General features: G+C 39.5%; 1 protein-coding gene across 1 annotated transcript in view; it reads left to right on the top strand.

The window, feature by feature from the left end:
• Positions 1–1,032: 1,032 nt before the first annotated feature.
• ZNF385D (zinc finger protein 385D) overlaps positions 1,033–17,487 on the top strand; it is a gene marked incomplete at both ends in the record, with an annotated part of 414,505 nt that continues 398,050 nt past the window's right edge. Inside the window, one exon of the mRNA XM_082298863.1 lies at positions 1,033–1,135. Within this exon, the coding sequence (XP_082154989.1) occupies positions 1,033–1,135 (103 nt within the window). The remainder of the gene's footprint in view (positions 1,136–17,487) is intronic.

Below are 17,487 nucleotides of genomic sequence, written 5' to 3'. Positions count from 1 at the left end.
AAAGTTATGATAACAAATCCTAATTATCTTTCTCCACAAGTTTCTTGAAGTCAAGGAAACAGAGATGGAACACAGTGGCACATGAAGAAGGGTTTATTTTTCTTCCTCCCCCTCCTCCCCTTTCAATCAGTGCAAATTTTGCATACATTTTCTCTGCATTTCACTGTCCAGATAGAAAGAAGGATACATTTTGTGGAAGTGCTGATGACGTATAGATAGATGTGTGCAAAAAATTATAACTCAACCATAGAATAACTTTTCAAGGCTGCTGCAGTGACTACGATAATTTGATATGCAAGTGGATTTATTACTAAGATTATAAACAAAAGTTATGCACGTCATGTTTCTTACTCTGCGGTAATCCTTCTACAGAAATTTTGGCGGCCCCTCGCCAAAGCCAGAGGAGGAACTCGATGGCCGGACGAGTCCCCGGGACTGTAGAGAGGAAGAAGAGGGTGCTCCGCGGAGGTGAGGGAGAGAGGGAAGGAGGCAGGCTGTTGTCTCACCACACATGGTCTTGTGGGAAGTGGGAATCTCAGGTTGAGTTACTCATCGGTATGGAGTCAGGAGTGTGCACAACCAATGATTTTGATGGCAGGAGGTAACGTACACATGTTTTTCAGGGAAGGTGCTGTAGGAGGACTTGCCGGCGGGCAGAAGGAGGTTTGTGCTGAGGGCTGTCATTTCCCAAGCATGGAATTCTTCTGATCCCAGGAGCCCATCGCCGCCGCCTCCGATGCTCTCCCTCCCTCCGGTACGAGCAGGGGGCTGGCGGCGCAGACCCGGCCGGGCAGGGGGGGCCGGGCGCCGTCCCCAGGGTTGCTCCCGGCGCCCCGGAGAGCGAGGCGGGGGGCGCGGGGCGGCGCTGCCCGGGCTGGGCGCTGCCCGCCCGCGCTGATTGACACCGGCCCGGGCGGAGGCGGGTCCGCGGGGACCGCGCTGCTCCCGCCCGCCGCCGCCGCCGGGCAGCGGGACCCGCGCTCCGCCGCCGCCCCCGCGCTCTCCCGCTGGGATCGCGGTGCCGCCCGCGGCATGGCCGGCGCGCTGGGCAGGGGGGCGGCGTGCTGGCGGATGCGGAGCGCGGCGGGCGGCAGGAAGGAGAAGCCGCCGGGCGCCAAGCCCCAGCCCCGGCACGGTAAGGGGGCGGCCGCGGCGGGGCTCGGCGGGGCGCCCACCGAGGTGGGACGGGAGCCCCGAGGTCCGCGCGGGGCAGCCTCGAGGCCAACTTGCCTGTGACTTGTTTTACCCGTTCGGCTCCTGTGGGGCAGGGGGATCCTTTTCTCCTTTCCCTTCCAGCGGGTGCGGAGGGAGAGGAGCTCCCTGCTCCCAAATTCCGCCGAGCTGCGCCTTATGTCTTTTATTTGCCGAGGCGAAAGGAGAGGAACAGTGTTCGCGCGCGTTTTGGCATCTTGCTTTGATAACGGCTTGTTTGATTGTTTTTGCAGAAAGCATTTGCAACCTGGCAAACGCCAGTGACCCTGGGAAGAGTCTCTTTTGGCTTTCATGATCTTAATGCCCGGAAAGCACTGTTGAAAATTTTGCCCTGTGTGCTCTTGTCTCCTCCTCCCTTACTTGTTCGGGGAGACAGATGCTCTCTTCCAAGGCTAAGCAGCACACAGACAGTTCTCCCAAAATCAGATCCTGACTTTGAAAGCATAGAAGGGAGTGGTGTTCCACGAACTATTGAAAACAAGTGTTGAGGTTCATGACCTTTGTGTGCTAAACGCTGAATGCGGTTTACCCAGAGCCAAATCTGTCATATACGGTTTCCTTACTGTACCGCTTGGCTGTCACCGTTCTCTGCTTTGAGGAACAAACCCAACTGTTTGTGGATCTGGTTGCAATGTCTGGAAATCTCTCTAGAGTTTGTTCTAGCTGTGTGTTCCCCCTTGAGTTTTAAATCCACTATTCGGGTAAGTGTGTTTGCAGAAGTCTCTGACCTAATCCTTCAAGGGTAAGGTAGCAGCTTAAGTTGTGTTTGAGCTCTGCGTCAATTTGCGTTTGTTTGTTGTTGTATATGTTCGTCCCCAAAGTAACTTTGTGTCTTTCCTTGAGAAACTAATTTGGATGAAGGAGTAATTTGTGCTCTTTACAAGTCCACCGATTGCTGTAGCTCATGCAGTACTCTTGATGACAAAGATGTTGGGATGACAGGGAGCCTGACATCTCAGGTGCTGGCATTTTGAGAAGATGCTTGCTAAGGAAAATAATACACCCAAATGCAGGTCTGAAACGAATAGAAGCTCAGTATTTCTCCCACTGACTGTCACCTGGGTATTTCTGAGATAGAGTGCTTTTGCAGCAACATCTTCTTTTCCATTTTGCTTCTTTGTGCCCCTTTCACAAGCCAAAAGAGGAAGCAGACTAAAAGTCGGAGCAAAGATTTTGTCAGTGGTTGTCAAAAACCCTCTAAAATAAATACTGTGGGGAAAAAAAAGTGTTATCCAGTTAGAGAATAAAAGTGATTGTTTAAAAAGAATTGTAAATATTTATCCTATTAATGCTAAGTGTAGTGCTGGTAATAGGGTAGTCATTTTATCACGTGATAAAAATAGTTGATAGGATTCCTTTAAGCTGTATACCTGTTATGTGTGGGTATTATACAGTAGCTAGGCACATAGACCAAAATTCTGGATGCAGTGAATTTGGTGGGAATTTTGCCACTGACCTAAGAAGAGCCAGAATTGAACCAACAGACTGTGTAGTGTGAGGTGTCGGGCCAAACTGAAAACATTTGACTAATTCAGCTGTGCAGTTGTGGCAAAGTTTATAGCCCTGCATATGCTGCTATGGTAAATATATTATCATGATAGCTCTACCATAAATTATTTAAATTAGGGAGTTCTAAAATAACTTGGTTCTAATTTACCTTAAGGAAAAAGGTGTAGTATGCTTCAGTCTATCAGGATTGCTTCTTATAGCTGTTTTCTAAAGAATCATATGACACTAAATTCACATTTAAGTAATTGCTGCAACAACACAGAACACTGAATTACACTGAAGCCTGTACACTTTGCATCCTAATTAGATTTCAACTGTAATTTAAAAATAAGCACTCCATTATATTGTCCTTGCAAAGTGTACTAGACTTAGTTACCAGATCATTGACTAACAATTAACAGCTCCAAATGTAAGGTGAAAATGAAATTAGAGTAATTTGCGTGTCCCTAATACTGATTGTGTGCTATAGGGAAATATTTGGGGTGAAAACCAAAAAAGTGGTATTACTTTAGTATGCTTGCAAAATTTTTGAAGTTACAGAAACACTCTGTTTTCCAGCAATGGACTTTTAAGTTAATTTCAGCTTTTGTAAGCAGTATTGATCAATTCATCATGCAGGAACAGAGAATTTGCTTAAATGTTTCAGCAAAAGCATTAGAGGGGTTACAAGTAAGATATACCTAAAAGTAAAATTGTAGTATGTGAACTGCCAACAGTTTTTAACAAGCGAACAGACTGACAGGTTTGACTCATTCATACCCTCGTGCATTCAGTTATCAAAGTTAGGTGGGAACTGTTCACAAAAGAACTGTATGAAATACTTTCAAATTTGGGAAGTAATATTCCTTCTTAATCTCTGTTTTGCTGCAAAACCACTTCAGTGATCCATGAGCCTGCATTGGTAAAAAGTGTCATAGCTCTATGGATCTCAACAGCACTGTTATGATTGACACCATCTGAAGACCATGCAAAATATTTCTGTGTATGTTAGGATTAAGATATGTTTATTTGGGCATCACTGAAGGGTCTAAATTGGCAGGGTGCATATTGAGTTGCAGCTGAGCAAACCTGCTATTTAACTGAGTCAAGTTACAAATATTTTCCAGCTTTGACATTCTTCTCACCTTTTATATGAGGAATTATGGAGACTTTTTATTCTTTTCTATTATTTTAAAATACAAATATGAAAATTGCCCTGTGATCTCGTGTGTAAAGGTTCTTGTTTTGTAGTTTCATACCATGTAAAGCACCATAAAGCTGAACTAGAATTTCCACCCATTGTGATCTAGACAGTAAATGAAGTCTTGTCAAGATTCCAGCAAAAAGTTTGAGATCCTGTTGAGATGATGAATACTAACAGTCTTGTAAAAAGTTTATTTTTGAATGGTTTAATGTTGGGTTAGCATTGGCACCTTACCTGTAAAATCTCCAAAGAACTTGAAAACTGAGAATGGACAGCAACAGCTGGAATTCTATTACAGATTCTCTTTAGGCAGAAGATGCTATGAAGTAACATAATGAAAAATACGTAAACAAAGTAATATTTTAGTGTGCTGCTTAAGAAAACTTTGAAATACTTGTATGAGAAAACCTACTCCCTTGAGGAGTAGATGTGGAAAGTTTGTGACTAAAAGCTATGAAACGGAAATAAGTTTTAAATTACTTGGTACCGCCAGAAATACCTTCTGGAGAGAAAGCAGTGTTTTATAACTCTTTTAAAGCTATGGTAAAAACAGTTACCAGGGAAAAACAGCACAAGTAAATAGTGCTGGATGTATGTATAGGAGTGTGTGTATCCACGTAGGTGAAGTTTTAGACAGAAAACAATTATTTATTTGATTTTCTTTTTTTTTAAAAAATATCTCACAAAATGTGCCATATTTAGACTGGCAAGTACAAGTCCTCTGTGCTTCAGCCAGCACAGTGAATTCAGTTGTTTTTATGCCAATATGTTGAACTATACCCAGGTGGGCTGGATAAAGGAATATGAGCTCTAACAACACAGACTTCTTTTTTACCTGGATCTGCTGACTAATTTTAGTCTTTACCTGTCTAGAATTGTCACAGAATAAGACAAAAGCTGTTGTTGCCATGTTTGCTTGGTGTGATGGAAAGGTTGTAGTATGGGAAGGGTAGAAGTCAACACATTATTGCTGCAGAGATGTGGTCTCTTCTAACTGTGTTGAACTGCTGGGAGAATGGAGAGAGAGGGAAAAAAAACCCCACAAACCTGTTCATTGTTTTCCTCTTGTGTAAGCTTAGTTGCATGCACATGTGCAAACATCCAGGTTGCTCCTGCACTGGACTAATTCCACAGTTAACAGTAAGGCAATTAAATTGTGCTTGAGCTTTCCACTTTCAGATATTCTCATCTTTGTACATTTCTTCTTGAAATATTCAAGAACGTGCTTCAGTATTTTCTGTTGGTTTTTCCTTTTCTTCCTTCTCTGTCTCCTGGGAAATAACGTTGTTGGTCGTATTGAGGTAGTCATAACCAAATCTTCTGTTTTGCTCGAGGCGTAGTTCTCTTACCTCACTTTTTACGTGTGCCTTATTGTAGTATTTGTGAAAGTAAATGTGTGAAATTAATGTAGGTGTTTTTATATATATGTGTATGTGCTTAATATAAAGTAATAGAAGTTTTCTTCTTGAAGCAAGAAAACATGTTTTCTGTGATCAGCTGGAATAAACTGCAGGTAGACTTTTAATATTGAAATATTTTTGTAGCCTGTATGGAATGTATGAACATTGACATTATTTCTTTTTACATCTACTGACACTTTGATGCCTCAGCCACTTTTGGAGTCTTGTTAGGGAGTGTACTGTGTAATGCAGACCTTGCTCTGAAGGCATGGCTTTCCAAACAATTGGATGGGTAAGGATTTTGGCCTGGAGAACAAGAGAGGTTGGTTTGCCAAACATGTTTTAACTTGATTAGCCTTTCCCTTTGTCCTTTGATGTAAGTGCTAGCTGTTACCTCTTTCTGTGGTTGTTTCTGTTTGTTTGTAAAAAAATTGTTTATTTGTTTCTTTTGCTTTGTTTTTCAAATTAATTCATTGTAAAAAAGGTAATACAACTAGTGGATGCCTCGTTCATAGATGAGGATATATATGATACTGATAAAACCTAGAATTATAACTTCCACAATTAGAGAGAAGTAATCAGAGCTAAAAATCCATGGATTATTCTAAATTTGAATTTATGATATAATGACAAACCCACCCACTAGATCTTAGAAGCACACTCCAAATACAGTTTTATGATATTTATTTAGATCTAATTTTGGCACAGAAATGTAGTTAGGAAACCAAAGACTTCCCTTCCATTTCATACCCAGATATACTTTTCTGACTTCTTTTTTTTCTTTTTACAGAATATGTGGGTAGTTTTAATCAGACAGAGTCATAAGTCACCTTGCTGGGAAGTACAAGGTGTGATCTTAAAGGGAAAAAAAAGAATCACTTTCCTGATCATTTGGCTTTTGCTGTTGAAAATTCTGAAGCTAGGTGAAATGATTACTCTGACAGAACTATAGAAACTATCTCATTTCAGTACATTCTGAAATATTTTATGTTTTGAATAACCCTGGCTCAGGGGCATTTAATACTTGCCTCTGGAAGTTTCCAGTCCTAGTATTCAATTTAACATCTCTGCCTTTGTCTTTCCATTTAGCCTTGCCATGTTAAAACAATGAATCATCTTGACCATTAACTACAGTTGGAATGCCTGTTTATGCACTGAATTTGTTTTGTCATGTTGCCTTAATAATTGATTGGAACTGTGGCAACTCCTGACAGCTTTCCCATATGAATTTGGGCTATTCCCAGTGCTGTTCTGAGCAGTAGAAGCATAAGCCATCCCCAGACCTGGAATGTCTTTATCCTCTAAGGGTTCAACTTGTTTTCTCATGAAACTGTAAGGTAGCACTTTCATTTTCTGTCTTCATGCATATGACACTGTGTAGGGGCTGTAATATTTCCTGTAACAGTTGAACGATATTGTTATTGTACATTCACTTTGACATATTCTGTTTTGTTGATGGATTTTAAATTGGTGCTGATTAAAATATTGAAGCATTAAATAGCAAGTGAATCAAAACTATAATGGCATTCTTTGAATAATTTAGAGAAGTGACATGGTGCAAAGGAAGCACCATGGGCTACAGGGCAGGGAGGCTGTGCCAGCAAACGCAAATTTATACCTCTTGCCTTGTGAGTGGGCTTGGAGATAGCACTCTGGTTGCTATTTAAGCAGCATTTTGAAAATAAATGCCCTTTTATTAAAAAGGGATTTACTGGCAGTTCCTTGACTCATTAAATAGCATTTGCCTTAATTATGTAGTAGTAAGTATCATTGAGAGTATTTTGCTTATTTCCATGAAAAAAACTTCGTTGCATTTGGAAGGCAAATACTGAAGGATCTACTTAATAAATAAGCCCAAAGTACTGTGTAAAATGTGTTCTTTTTAAGATGGCCTTGTGATCTTGTCTTGTGCACTGTAATGTCTAAGAATATTTTTGTGTGCTCTTTATGACCAATTTTCATTGAGGTGTTGATGCCACATTCCTGTGGAAAGCATCAAAAAGTAGAAACGAGGAGTAGGAATTAGTGGGTAGAACTTTCTCCTGAAGGCAGATTAAAGTAGAATTGGTAGTTTGTGATAATGAACCCAAGAGCCTGTGGAAAAAAAGCAAGAAAAAAGAGTTGTTATAGTCAATGACTGCATTGCGCTTTGCTGTACAAACCATTCCAGTGTTTTGTTCAATGCTTATCACTCTGAAGCTCTGAAACTACAGAGCTGTCTTAACTGCTGGCATTTGTAGTGAGGGGGAGGAATGGGAGGTTGAGAAGAGATACTCCTTCTCCAGAAGTTGGGTTGAGTAAATTTGTGTAGTGTAACCAGATGTCCTCATCAGTTTCATCTCTTTGGCTGATAGGCGCTGTGGTTTCATGTGGGACGTCATGGTTGCTGCTAGACAAGAAGTGGGCGTGAGTAAAATTTTTTAGGAGGTAAGTGAGAGGAGGTTCTGTAATGAGAAGCTGTATACAGAGAGATCAAGGGACCCCTGCGAAACATTCATATCAGCAGGACTGCAGAACAGATGAGATGCTGTATTCTGGGATGGGCAGAATGTTTCAAGACTTCTGCATCATTTTAAAATATAAGACATCTTCATAATCAAGTCCTGACATCATTAATGAGTGGCTTGTAATGTTCAAACCCGAATTAGCGGGAACGGGAACACAATATTCAATTTTTAACTTAGAGGTGTGAATTTTTGGCTTTCTAGCTACTTGGAATTCCAAGAGATATTCAAGCATGTAAATCCATTTAAAAACCAAAGGAAAGTGGTTTTCTATAGAACACAATATATGTTTTAGGGAAACACGGTCTTTTCCAGTCCTGATGACGTTGGAATTCTGTAGATTCTCTAGGGCAGGACTGCTCCCAGTCCAGGTATTGATTTCAGTTAACGCTGAAGTAGCCTGAGGGATGGTCAGTTGTTTGTGTTAATGGTACTGCTGGGTGCAGCCTAAATTGCTTTGAGCATCTGGCCTACAAAGGCAAGTTCCAATGAAGCAAGAAAGAATTTACCACTGTTTTTATTCATTGTGCAGTTGTGGAGGATGTCTTGTTATTTTTCACTGAGAAGTGGTAATAATCTGATTAGAACAGAAGCATATATTGTTGGGGGTTTTGTTTGTGGTTGTAGTGTTTGTTTTCTTAATGTCCAGGCTGAAAAGCTAGTCCTAGCTCAGTTACTTTAATTTTTGGGAGAGGACTATGTTGCAAATGTAAAGGAGGGAAAAAGATCACCCTACAGAAACGGTAGTGACTGGAGTGAGATTCTGATCTTGGAAGGGTTTGATCTCATGGGCTGTAGCTGCTTGCTGTATGCACCAGATCAGTGAGCTGATTTTTCAGGCTTTCTGAATTCTTCTGTTTTGGCACTTGTTCCAGGGAGTGAGCACACAAATGATCTCACAGAAGAGATGATTAAGTAACACCTGAGAGTTTTTCAGAGTTCTTAGCAGCATTGAGCAGTTGTTTCATTGCAGGGAGGGTTAAGCTGAAGCTACATCCTTGACTAGCTTATTTTCCCACTTATTCCTGCACCAACACAATGCCAGTTTGATGGCAGATGGACATTTTTAGCCCAAGGCTTTTGTATTCTGCAAACTCAAACTCCATTTCATGATTTTCTCAGCATAAAAGGAAAGTGGCAAAATTATTTATTGATATATTTAGACAATTGTATTATGACTTTGGTGTGGGGGTTTATGTTTGTTTGTTTGTTTGTTTTGGGTTTTTTTAAGATCTAGTTAAAATATTTAGATCCATTAAATTCTGATTGTATTCAGCATATCCAGTGGAAACCTGAGGAATATGCAGAATGATTCAGGTTGGAAGGATCCTGAGGAAGATCTCTAGTCCAGTTTCCTGCTCTGTGTCAGCTGTGAGATCAGACCAGGTTGCTCAGGGCTTTCTTCAATCCAGTCTTGAAAACATCCAACGAAGGCATGCACAAAATCTGGCAACTGGTTACTTTTTCACATCAAAATGCCAAAGAGACCCTGATAACTTCAGAAAAGTGTGAGTTCTAGGTAATGGCTATCTTCCTAGAAATAAGCCCAGGTGTAAGGGGTGCTAAATTGATTCCACTGATGATCTGAAGTACCACTTGCAAAACATAATGCAAGCTGCCTTATTTTAGGATGTTCCAGAAAAGATACCATGGAAAGCTAATAATTTGCTAATATCCATAGTGTTTTGAATAAAAAGAATTATAACTATTCCTAGGCTTGCAACCCCTTATCTGAGTTCACCTAGGAACTTAGTTAACTTTTTGAGAAATACAGAAGAGTATGCCAGCTATCTGGCCATTCAACTATCTGCCTAAATCAGAAGTGCAGGTAAGATTTTGTGACAAGAAGGGTCTTGGCAACCTGAGTAACTGAAATATTCCAGTGCCGTTATAGCACAGAAGTCTCTGGTCATTATGGGAAGAGTCTGAAAGACAATGCTTTACTGTTTTTGGTGATCTGTGGGGGGGGTGTGTGTGTGTGTGTGTTTTGTTCTCTTTGGGTTTGTTTGTTTTGATTTGGGTTTTTTTTTTGGCCCCCCACAGGTTCCCAGCTTTGGAGCAGTAGTGTGGCTGTTGGTTCTGATGTTCCACTTGACACCCTGCCCACAGGGTGGGTGGGTTTCTCTGGGTGTCCCCTGTGTCTGGCTTAAGGAATCTGACAAAGAACCTGCAGCTCCACTGCATCTTTATGTCCTGGTATCTTCTTCTGTACAAGCCTACAAGTGATTTTTACTATTTTCCAACAATATTCCTATGTAAGAAAGTTCCATGCAACATAGCCTGCACGCAGTAGTACAACCTTGCTGGTAATATATTTTCCTGATATAAAAGAGTACTGTTTTTCTTTACAAAGCACATTATAACTTTTGGTATTAACTGCCATTGTCTCCCATATCCTAATTAATTCAGCTATTTGGTATAATTAATTTGTTAATGCTTCTGCAGTCATGTAATAGGATACATTGGTCTACCAGCAGTCTCAAGGCACTCATGTTAAAAAATTGTTTAGAGGCTCACTTTCTTATTTAATAATATTTTAATAAGACCTTGGGATTTTTTCTCTTCCTTGTCTTGTCCTCAAGTGTTTGTTTGTTGTTTTGTTTTCTTTAAATCTGACACCTGATTTTATCTTTGTCCCACTGCTTTTCGCAGGTTTTGTTTTTAACAAGTAGATGTGTAAGCAGATATGATTCAGAAATCTTTCATCAATGGTTTTCCTTGAAGCCTACACTCCTGGTAATACTTCAGGTGTCAAAGCTAGGGGCAAAAGATGGTTGAGCAACTAGTTCAGTAAATAGAAGTAATTTATGATTTTCCTAATGTAGGGAAAAAATAAGAACTCTATCTGCTATCAAAGTTGTGAAAATTGGGCAGTGGCTGAATTTGTGATGCAAATCCCAAGATGGATTTCTCCCATTTCTAATATTTTACATGTTTCTTGAGAGTTAGCATTCATACTTCAACAGTTGTTTTTTAAAACGTGTCTGTGTTTGAGAAAGGGTGTGTGAAGCCAATCCATACAGTAGAAGGAATTGCAATGAACTAATAGCTTTTTCAGGAATGTGTGTTCTCTGGTCATAACTTAGGGAGCCTTGAAGCTGGCACAGAGAAATGTAGGGTGTGAAGGGTGCCATGAAGAGCTTTCATTGTCAGAGCAGCGCTGCACAGTGCGTGTCTGTGTTTACCACACTTTGTCGTTTGTATGTTTTTGCTACAGAAGATGACAGCAATCACAGCAGGCACTCCTGAGCAGCGTGGCTGGGAACTCTGCTGCCATCTGTGTTAGCGCTGCCTGTTCCTGTTGTGTGCTTGTTTCCATATGTATAGTTTAGCACTTAGTCTCTATCACCATTGGAGTAGTATATCTGAAAACAGTTGTGATAATTAGAGTTGATGGCAAACAGTCATTTAGGAAGTTAATTAATTTGTTTTCAATGTATGTGCTCTGGTTTTATTTCTTTTTTTTTTTTTTTTCTTTAATATCTCCTACTCCTTTAGAAACATTTCATGAGATACTACTGCTCATTCCAAACTTGAACTCATCATTTTTGGCTTTGAACATCGTAATAACCTCCACGGCAACCACTGTGATGCCATAAACAGAGGGTTTGACTTCAGGTGAAGAATGTAGGCAGTAAAAGCAGAATAACCCATAAAGGAAAATGTGGGAGGATGGGGAGGACAGGGAAAGTGATTATTCTAGCTTTCTGTGTAGTGATACACTACCCATCCCCCCAGAACTTTTATTTTTTTAATCTTTACTGATAGCTGAAAGATAATAAATTCTTTTAAGATGTCAGAGTAGAATTTCCATTTTAGACAGTATAATTGAAAATATATACAAGTAATGGAGTTTTATTCTGCATAAGGTTTCTTTTTCTCTCTTTCCATTCATTTTTAAAAAATCACTTTAGTAAATCCACTGTGGGAGGATAGTTTTGCTGCTGTACTTTTCCCAGGATGCAGCAAAAGAAATTGCATTTGCAGTTCACAGAGAATGAAATTAGACTTGCTCTGTCCTGATGATCCACTACTCCTACACCCAGCACATTTCTGGGAGAGACTCTTGCATGCTGTAAGAGACAGTGCCCTGATTGTACTTGCACCTGCTCTTGTGCATGAAGGAACAGGCACGTACTTGGGCCCACGTACCCCCAAATTAGAATTAGGCACTGTATGGAGTACCTCTGTGTGAGTGTCTGCCTTGTCTCTGAGGCGTCATTCTTGGAAGGGGAGACTTCAAATGTATCACTTTGTTTGCTTATAGGGGCTGAAACAACTTTATGTTCTGTAATAGATTTATACCTGCTCAGAAATACCGTGGTCTCAGAGAGCATCAGGTAGTTGAAGGATATCTGGTTTTATCTTGCATATTCACAACATAGTTGGGTGCTAACTGTAGTATCAGTAAAAAGTAATTGGGAAATGCAAATCTCATTGTAGCATCCAGAAGAGTGGACTGTCACTTATTTTGTTTTAGTTGGATGGTTGACAGACTTGCACACACTCCTTTTTCTTGTTGAGTAATAAAATCTTGTTCTTTAACCCTTCAGCCATCCATCCAATAGAGATTATGTACATAAACCTTTACTTCTAGTCTTTTGTATCTGGCCAGTTCTTTCCTTTGGTCTGTGGCTTCTCAAAAGCAGCTTCAGTTAGACAAACACTCAAATGACCTTAGTGCTCATGGAGCAACTTAAGTACCTGTGTGCCAGACCGCACAGCAATAAGTACTTCCTTTTCTTACAGAACAGAAATTGAATGCCTATAGTGCCTATAGAGAAAAAATTCTTCAATAAGAGCAGAGAAAGCCCAAGGATCAGCAAGGATCTCCATTTAATATAATGCTGATCCTGTGCTTCACAAAGCTGGTTAATGTGAGGAGACTTACGCTAGATATGTATCTTATATATATCTATATCTATGTAGGTATATATATAAAATGAGCACTTTCTATTCAACAATTCTAGCAGTTTTCATTTACATTTCAAAGGCAGAGAGAGAATGAGAGTACTCGTATCTGTAATTCCAATATTCTGATAGTCCCTCCATCTGGATGGTGGTTCCTGTGAAACTGACACAGTCTGGACAGTTTTCATCAATTTAATTTGTTCCATCTTCTCAGATGAGCCTTTAATCTCCTGTTTGCTGATCCTGGGTTTATAATCAGATTTGACAGTGATAGAATGGCAGTAAATATCTTGATATAAAAGTCTATAACATAGTAGAATTGTTGTTTCTCTCCTTACTCCTTGGTGAGGTAAAATTTTATTTGTGAAGTGTGAATAACTTTGAAGCATAAAGCTGCCTAGTTTCAGGCCATTTTCAGGTGCATCTGTTAACAAGTGAGATGTTTATTATTTTTTTCCCTCTCAAAAAAGGCAAGTAAAAGGCTTATTTGTTACCTGCTTCTTAATATTTTAGGAAATGAATTTGATGTCAACTTGACTAATTATTCTGTTTCCCAAGAGGTTGATAACATACTGTTCCAAATAAGATCTAAATAATAAATATTCGACCTGTGGATATAATTTTCATTCCTAAATAAAGCCATTCCTGAATAATTTTAATGCTGTCGACAAAAACCTTATAGTTAAGTGAATGAAAATATGTTTAACAGCTGCATTTAGCAAAAGCCTGTTCATGATTTGAGGTTTTTTTTCACTGTTTTGTATACACGTGTTGGCTGCATAATTTCTGTATCTATTTTGCTTCCCATCAAAGTGGAAAAATCCTTTCTCTTTGCTTTTTAAGCCATCCTCTGAATAATCTTACAGGTCAAATTAATGGTAAAACTATTCAAAATAGAAGGTTGGAGATACACACAAAACGACGAGCATACCCAGGTGAAGTGCAACCGGTGCGTGTGGAATAAAGAAACGTTGCCCAAACTATAAGCTGTAATCAGTCGTGTTTCATTTAATAAAGCTTTTTTTTCTTTCCTTGAATAATTTTACCTGGCTGTGTCTCTCCTTTAGTTTTTATATTCTTACTTATAATTTTGGCATTATCCCATTGTAGCCTATCTGCCTGTAGTTAATATTGGGAGGAGAAATACTCTAAATACACTGCCATATTTTCTTTCTTTCTCTCACTCTTCTTTTCATGATACACTAATTTCCATGTTTTTACTGTTCCAAAAATTCTTCCCCTTTATTCAGTTCCCATAACCTCAGTTAAATCTGAGCTTCACTGTCAGACACAAGAATTTAAATGTGGTTTTTCCCCTCCTGCTTAAGCCTTTGCCTTTCCTTTTCAGGATTTGGTGTTCCTGTCACCTGTGTATTCAAATGTCCATCTGGCGCACTACAAAGTTTTCTAATTATTTTATATATATATATATATATATGTATATATATATATATATATATATGGCTGAGATATAAATGTTAATTTTCTTAAAGAAATTTGTGATGGTTTTCATGTGTGTGAAATTATTCCGTTTTTTTGTTCACAATTGTAATGAGAGTCTAAATTGTCAGCCCAATGAGCTCCAAATTCCACACTTGCTTATATAATAGTCCTGTAATTTTCATTTATGCTTTCTCTGCTTTCTCTTGGTTTTATGTCAATAACTCCAGGAAGATCAAACATAGTAAACTTTCTGGGTATAGCTTTAGAGATAGAACAGAAGATTCTGAGGAAACCATGCTCCTAACTATACACTTCAAGCCCAAACTCCAAACATGAGATCTACAGAGAAGTGCTGGTGATGATTGTCCTCTTGGGAAGCTGCTGTTTTCCTTGATGTTGCTGTTGGAAGAGGTCTTTGTTGTTTTGGGTACACATGAGTTAGAGAACTCTGGAAATTTCTGATAGAGAGAATCTGATTTAGGACATTCCCACAGATTTTGTGGGGGTAGGGAAGGACTGCATTAGTGCTCATCACTGACAAATGGTAAGAACCTTCTTTATTGGGTCATTGTTTCTGACAGTTTCATCCAGCTGCCTTTTTGGTTCTCTCTGGACATGCTGTTACAGAACTTTGAGAAGCAAATTGAAAAGTTGCATGCAGTAAATGAGCAGTGCAAGTTCCTTATTAATGCTACTTTTCCCTTTGGCAAGCTTTTCCACTTCAGAGAGTATATTTTTTCCCCTGCACTTAGAATTAATTTTGTATGCCTTGACAGCCAAATTATTTGATGTAGGAGTAAAACATCACATCTGTCCCTCACTGAAGCGGAACACTTGGACTGAGCTGGTCCTACCAGTGCACAATAGCATCAAATGGTCCATGGGCCGGAAGAAAATCTTCTGGTAGGAGGGAATTGCAATGTGTATGGGCAAATACAAAGCTGAGCTGGAGTTCAACAAATGGGGATGTGTTGCATTTATGTTCAACATTCAGGCAAAAGTGATAACCATCATTGTTCATGCCAGCATGTAGCTGACTTTTAATCAGCTTGGAATTATGCTTTTGCTGGTTTAGGTGAAGGATGGTAAAGATTTTTTCAGCTGAAAATAAACTGCCTGAGATTTTTGGAGAGATTATTACTGAAACCAACACAATTCCTATAAAAACTTGAAATCTATACAACATATAAATTATTTTTTATATATGTTATATCCATGTATAAATTAAATATTGATGTATAAGAATAGAGTGCCTGTTGTGGAAAAGAATGTGCACAACTCCATATGAGAGGGGATGCAGCAATGCCTGACTCAACCAGTTATAAGTGGTTTTCTGGCAGTGAGTGAAGTGCTGAATTTAATGATTTAAACATACAGGGACCTATAGGCAGTGTCTGCACAGTGGTTATTTGCATCTGAGAAATGGGAACAGGTATCCAAGGAATTTACTGAGGTAAGGTAATAGGTTTTTGAGTGTGCAGAAAGATATATGTACTCTGGGGAAAAGTAGCATGTGATCAAATCTGAATGCATAGGGCTTGAACGTTGTTGGTACTTTGTGAAATTGCTTATCAATATCTTTTTGAGTAAACAATTTACTTTAGCAAGTGTGCAATATTTTTAAGTGATGAAATAAATATGATAGCAGTGATAAGGAGGGTGATAGCAAAGAGTGTAACAAAACAGTAGAATTAGGACACCAAAGCCTCACACACGAGGTTTTATTTCCAGATACAGAACATCCTGCAACTGAGCCTGCACAATGTGAGTGTAGTATATTTACAAATGAGATGTGGAAAAGAGAAAATATTTAACTGGACCAAAAAAGCAAAAATGTGTATAATATACAGTGGTCAGCAATAATGATCATTCCAGTTCATCAGTTGAAAAATGTATTTGACAAATGTCCTAATCACAGAATAAAACAGCAGAGAGAGAGTGTTCTAGTTTTCCTTTAATCAAAGCCAGGAAGCAAATAAGAATCCTGAACTGAAAGTCTTAGGGTATCTCTGCCTATGGAAACTGACAGGTCTCCCAGTAGGAATACGATGGTTTGTGAAAAATGTAATTCATAAAGTGAAACTGTTGCATGTTTGTATATCTGTGGAATTTATCTATTTTTTAAAACATAGAGGAAAACAGTGAGGGCAGCTTTTCCCACATAAAGTTCAAATCATTAGATTAGCTACTAGGATAACTAAATGAGCAACTTGTTTTAGTAGTATCTGTAAGAAAACAGAAAACCATAGAAGACCTGCATCTTTCAATAGCCCAGTTAACACTGAGCAAGTAGTGAACAAAGAGTGACTGTCAGTACTCATGAAAAATATACCTACTGAGCAGTCCAGGCTGAAAGGGAGATGTGTTGGGTTTTTTTTTTTTGTTTATTTGTTTTGTTTTGTTTGTTTTTTTCTCTTGTAAGTTCAGAAATACGATTCTCGCACAGAGATAGTTGGGCTGCACCTAGAACTTTTTGTATCTGCCAGAAGATATCACTAAATAAGAATGTCTTTGGAATTAGCCTGGCATTTGGGATGTTTCAGAGGAAATGGAACCAGGCACTAGGGGAACTCTTAGATGTTGATGTTGTCGCTGGTAATGTTCTTGTTGCAAGGAAAGGAGAAGTCAGGGAAGAGGCAGTAGAATACTGTGATGTCGGGTTGTAGCAGCTCTGTGGGGCACGCCAGGCAGTGCATGTGTCTAAATGAAAGGATGAAAGGCAAGGGTAGCACTTGTGGGAAACCAAAGGAAGATCAAAGTAAATCCTAAGGGTGTCAGTGGTTCCAAACCTTTGTGGAAACAGCAATGTTAGCTACACTGTGATAGTTCTGGAAATTCCCCAAAACAGGCGCCAGTGTAACGACTGTACATGGTGGGGTTTGCTAGCAGAGTCTTCAGAGACATAGGAAGCTACAGCAGAGTAAAATTGGTAACAGCTCTACCTAAAAGACCAGTGGTCTGGGTTTAAATGGCAGATCCCTGGCTGACATGGTGTGACAGCTCACATTACTTGACAGCCAGATAGAAGCACAAGGACTGGAAGTGGGTTAGGTGAACTGGATCCTGTACTGCCTCTTGCAGTCCATGGCACTACCATAAAGCAGGCAACACGTGGAAGTAATTAATTCCAATCTTCCATGTGTATATCTCAGCCTCTTATTTCTGCTTTTCCTGGGTTCCCTGACAAAACTTCCTTCTCCAGGTTGTCCCAGGCTTATTAACACTTTCAGTACCACCTATGTTTTCTTATTCTACTCTGTCTTCTAAGCCATTCGCATCCAGTAATCTTTTCCAGATTTGTGGGCAAAAAATATGTCTTCCTAGT

This window comes from Coloeus monedula (genome assembly GCF_965178545.1).
Source record: "Coloeus monedula genome assembly, chromosome: 1".
Lineage (NCBI taxonomy): Eukaryota > Metazoa > Chordata > Aves > Passeriformes > Corvidae > Coloeus > Coloeus monedula.
The sequence above is the reverse complement of the archived record's forward strand: the minus strand, read 5'-3'. Positions and strand labels throughout refer to the sequence as shown.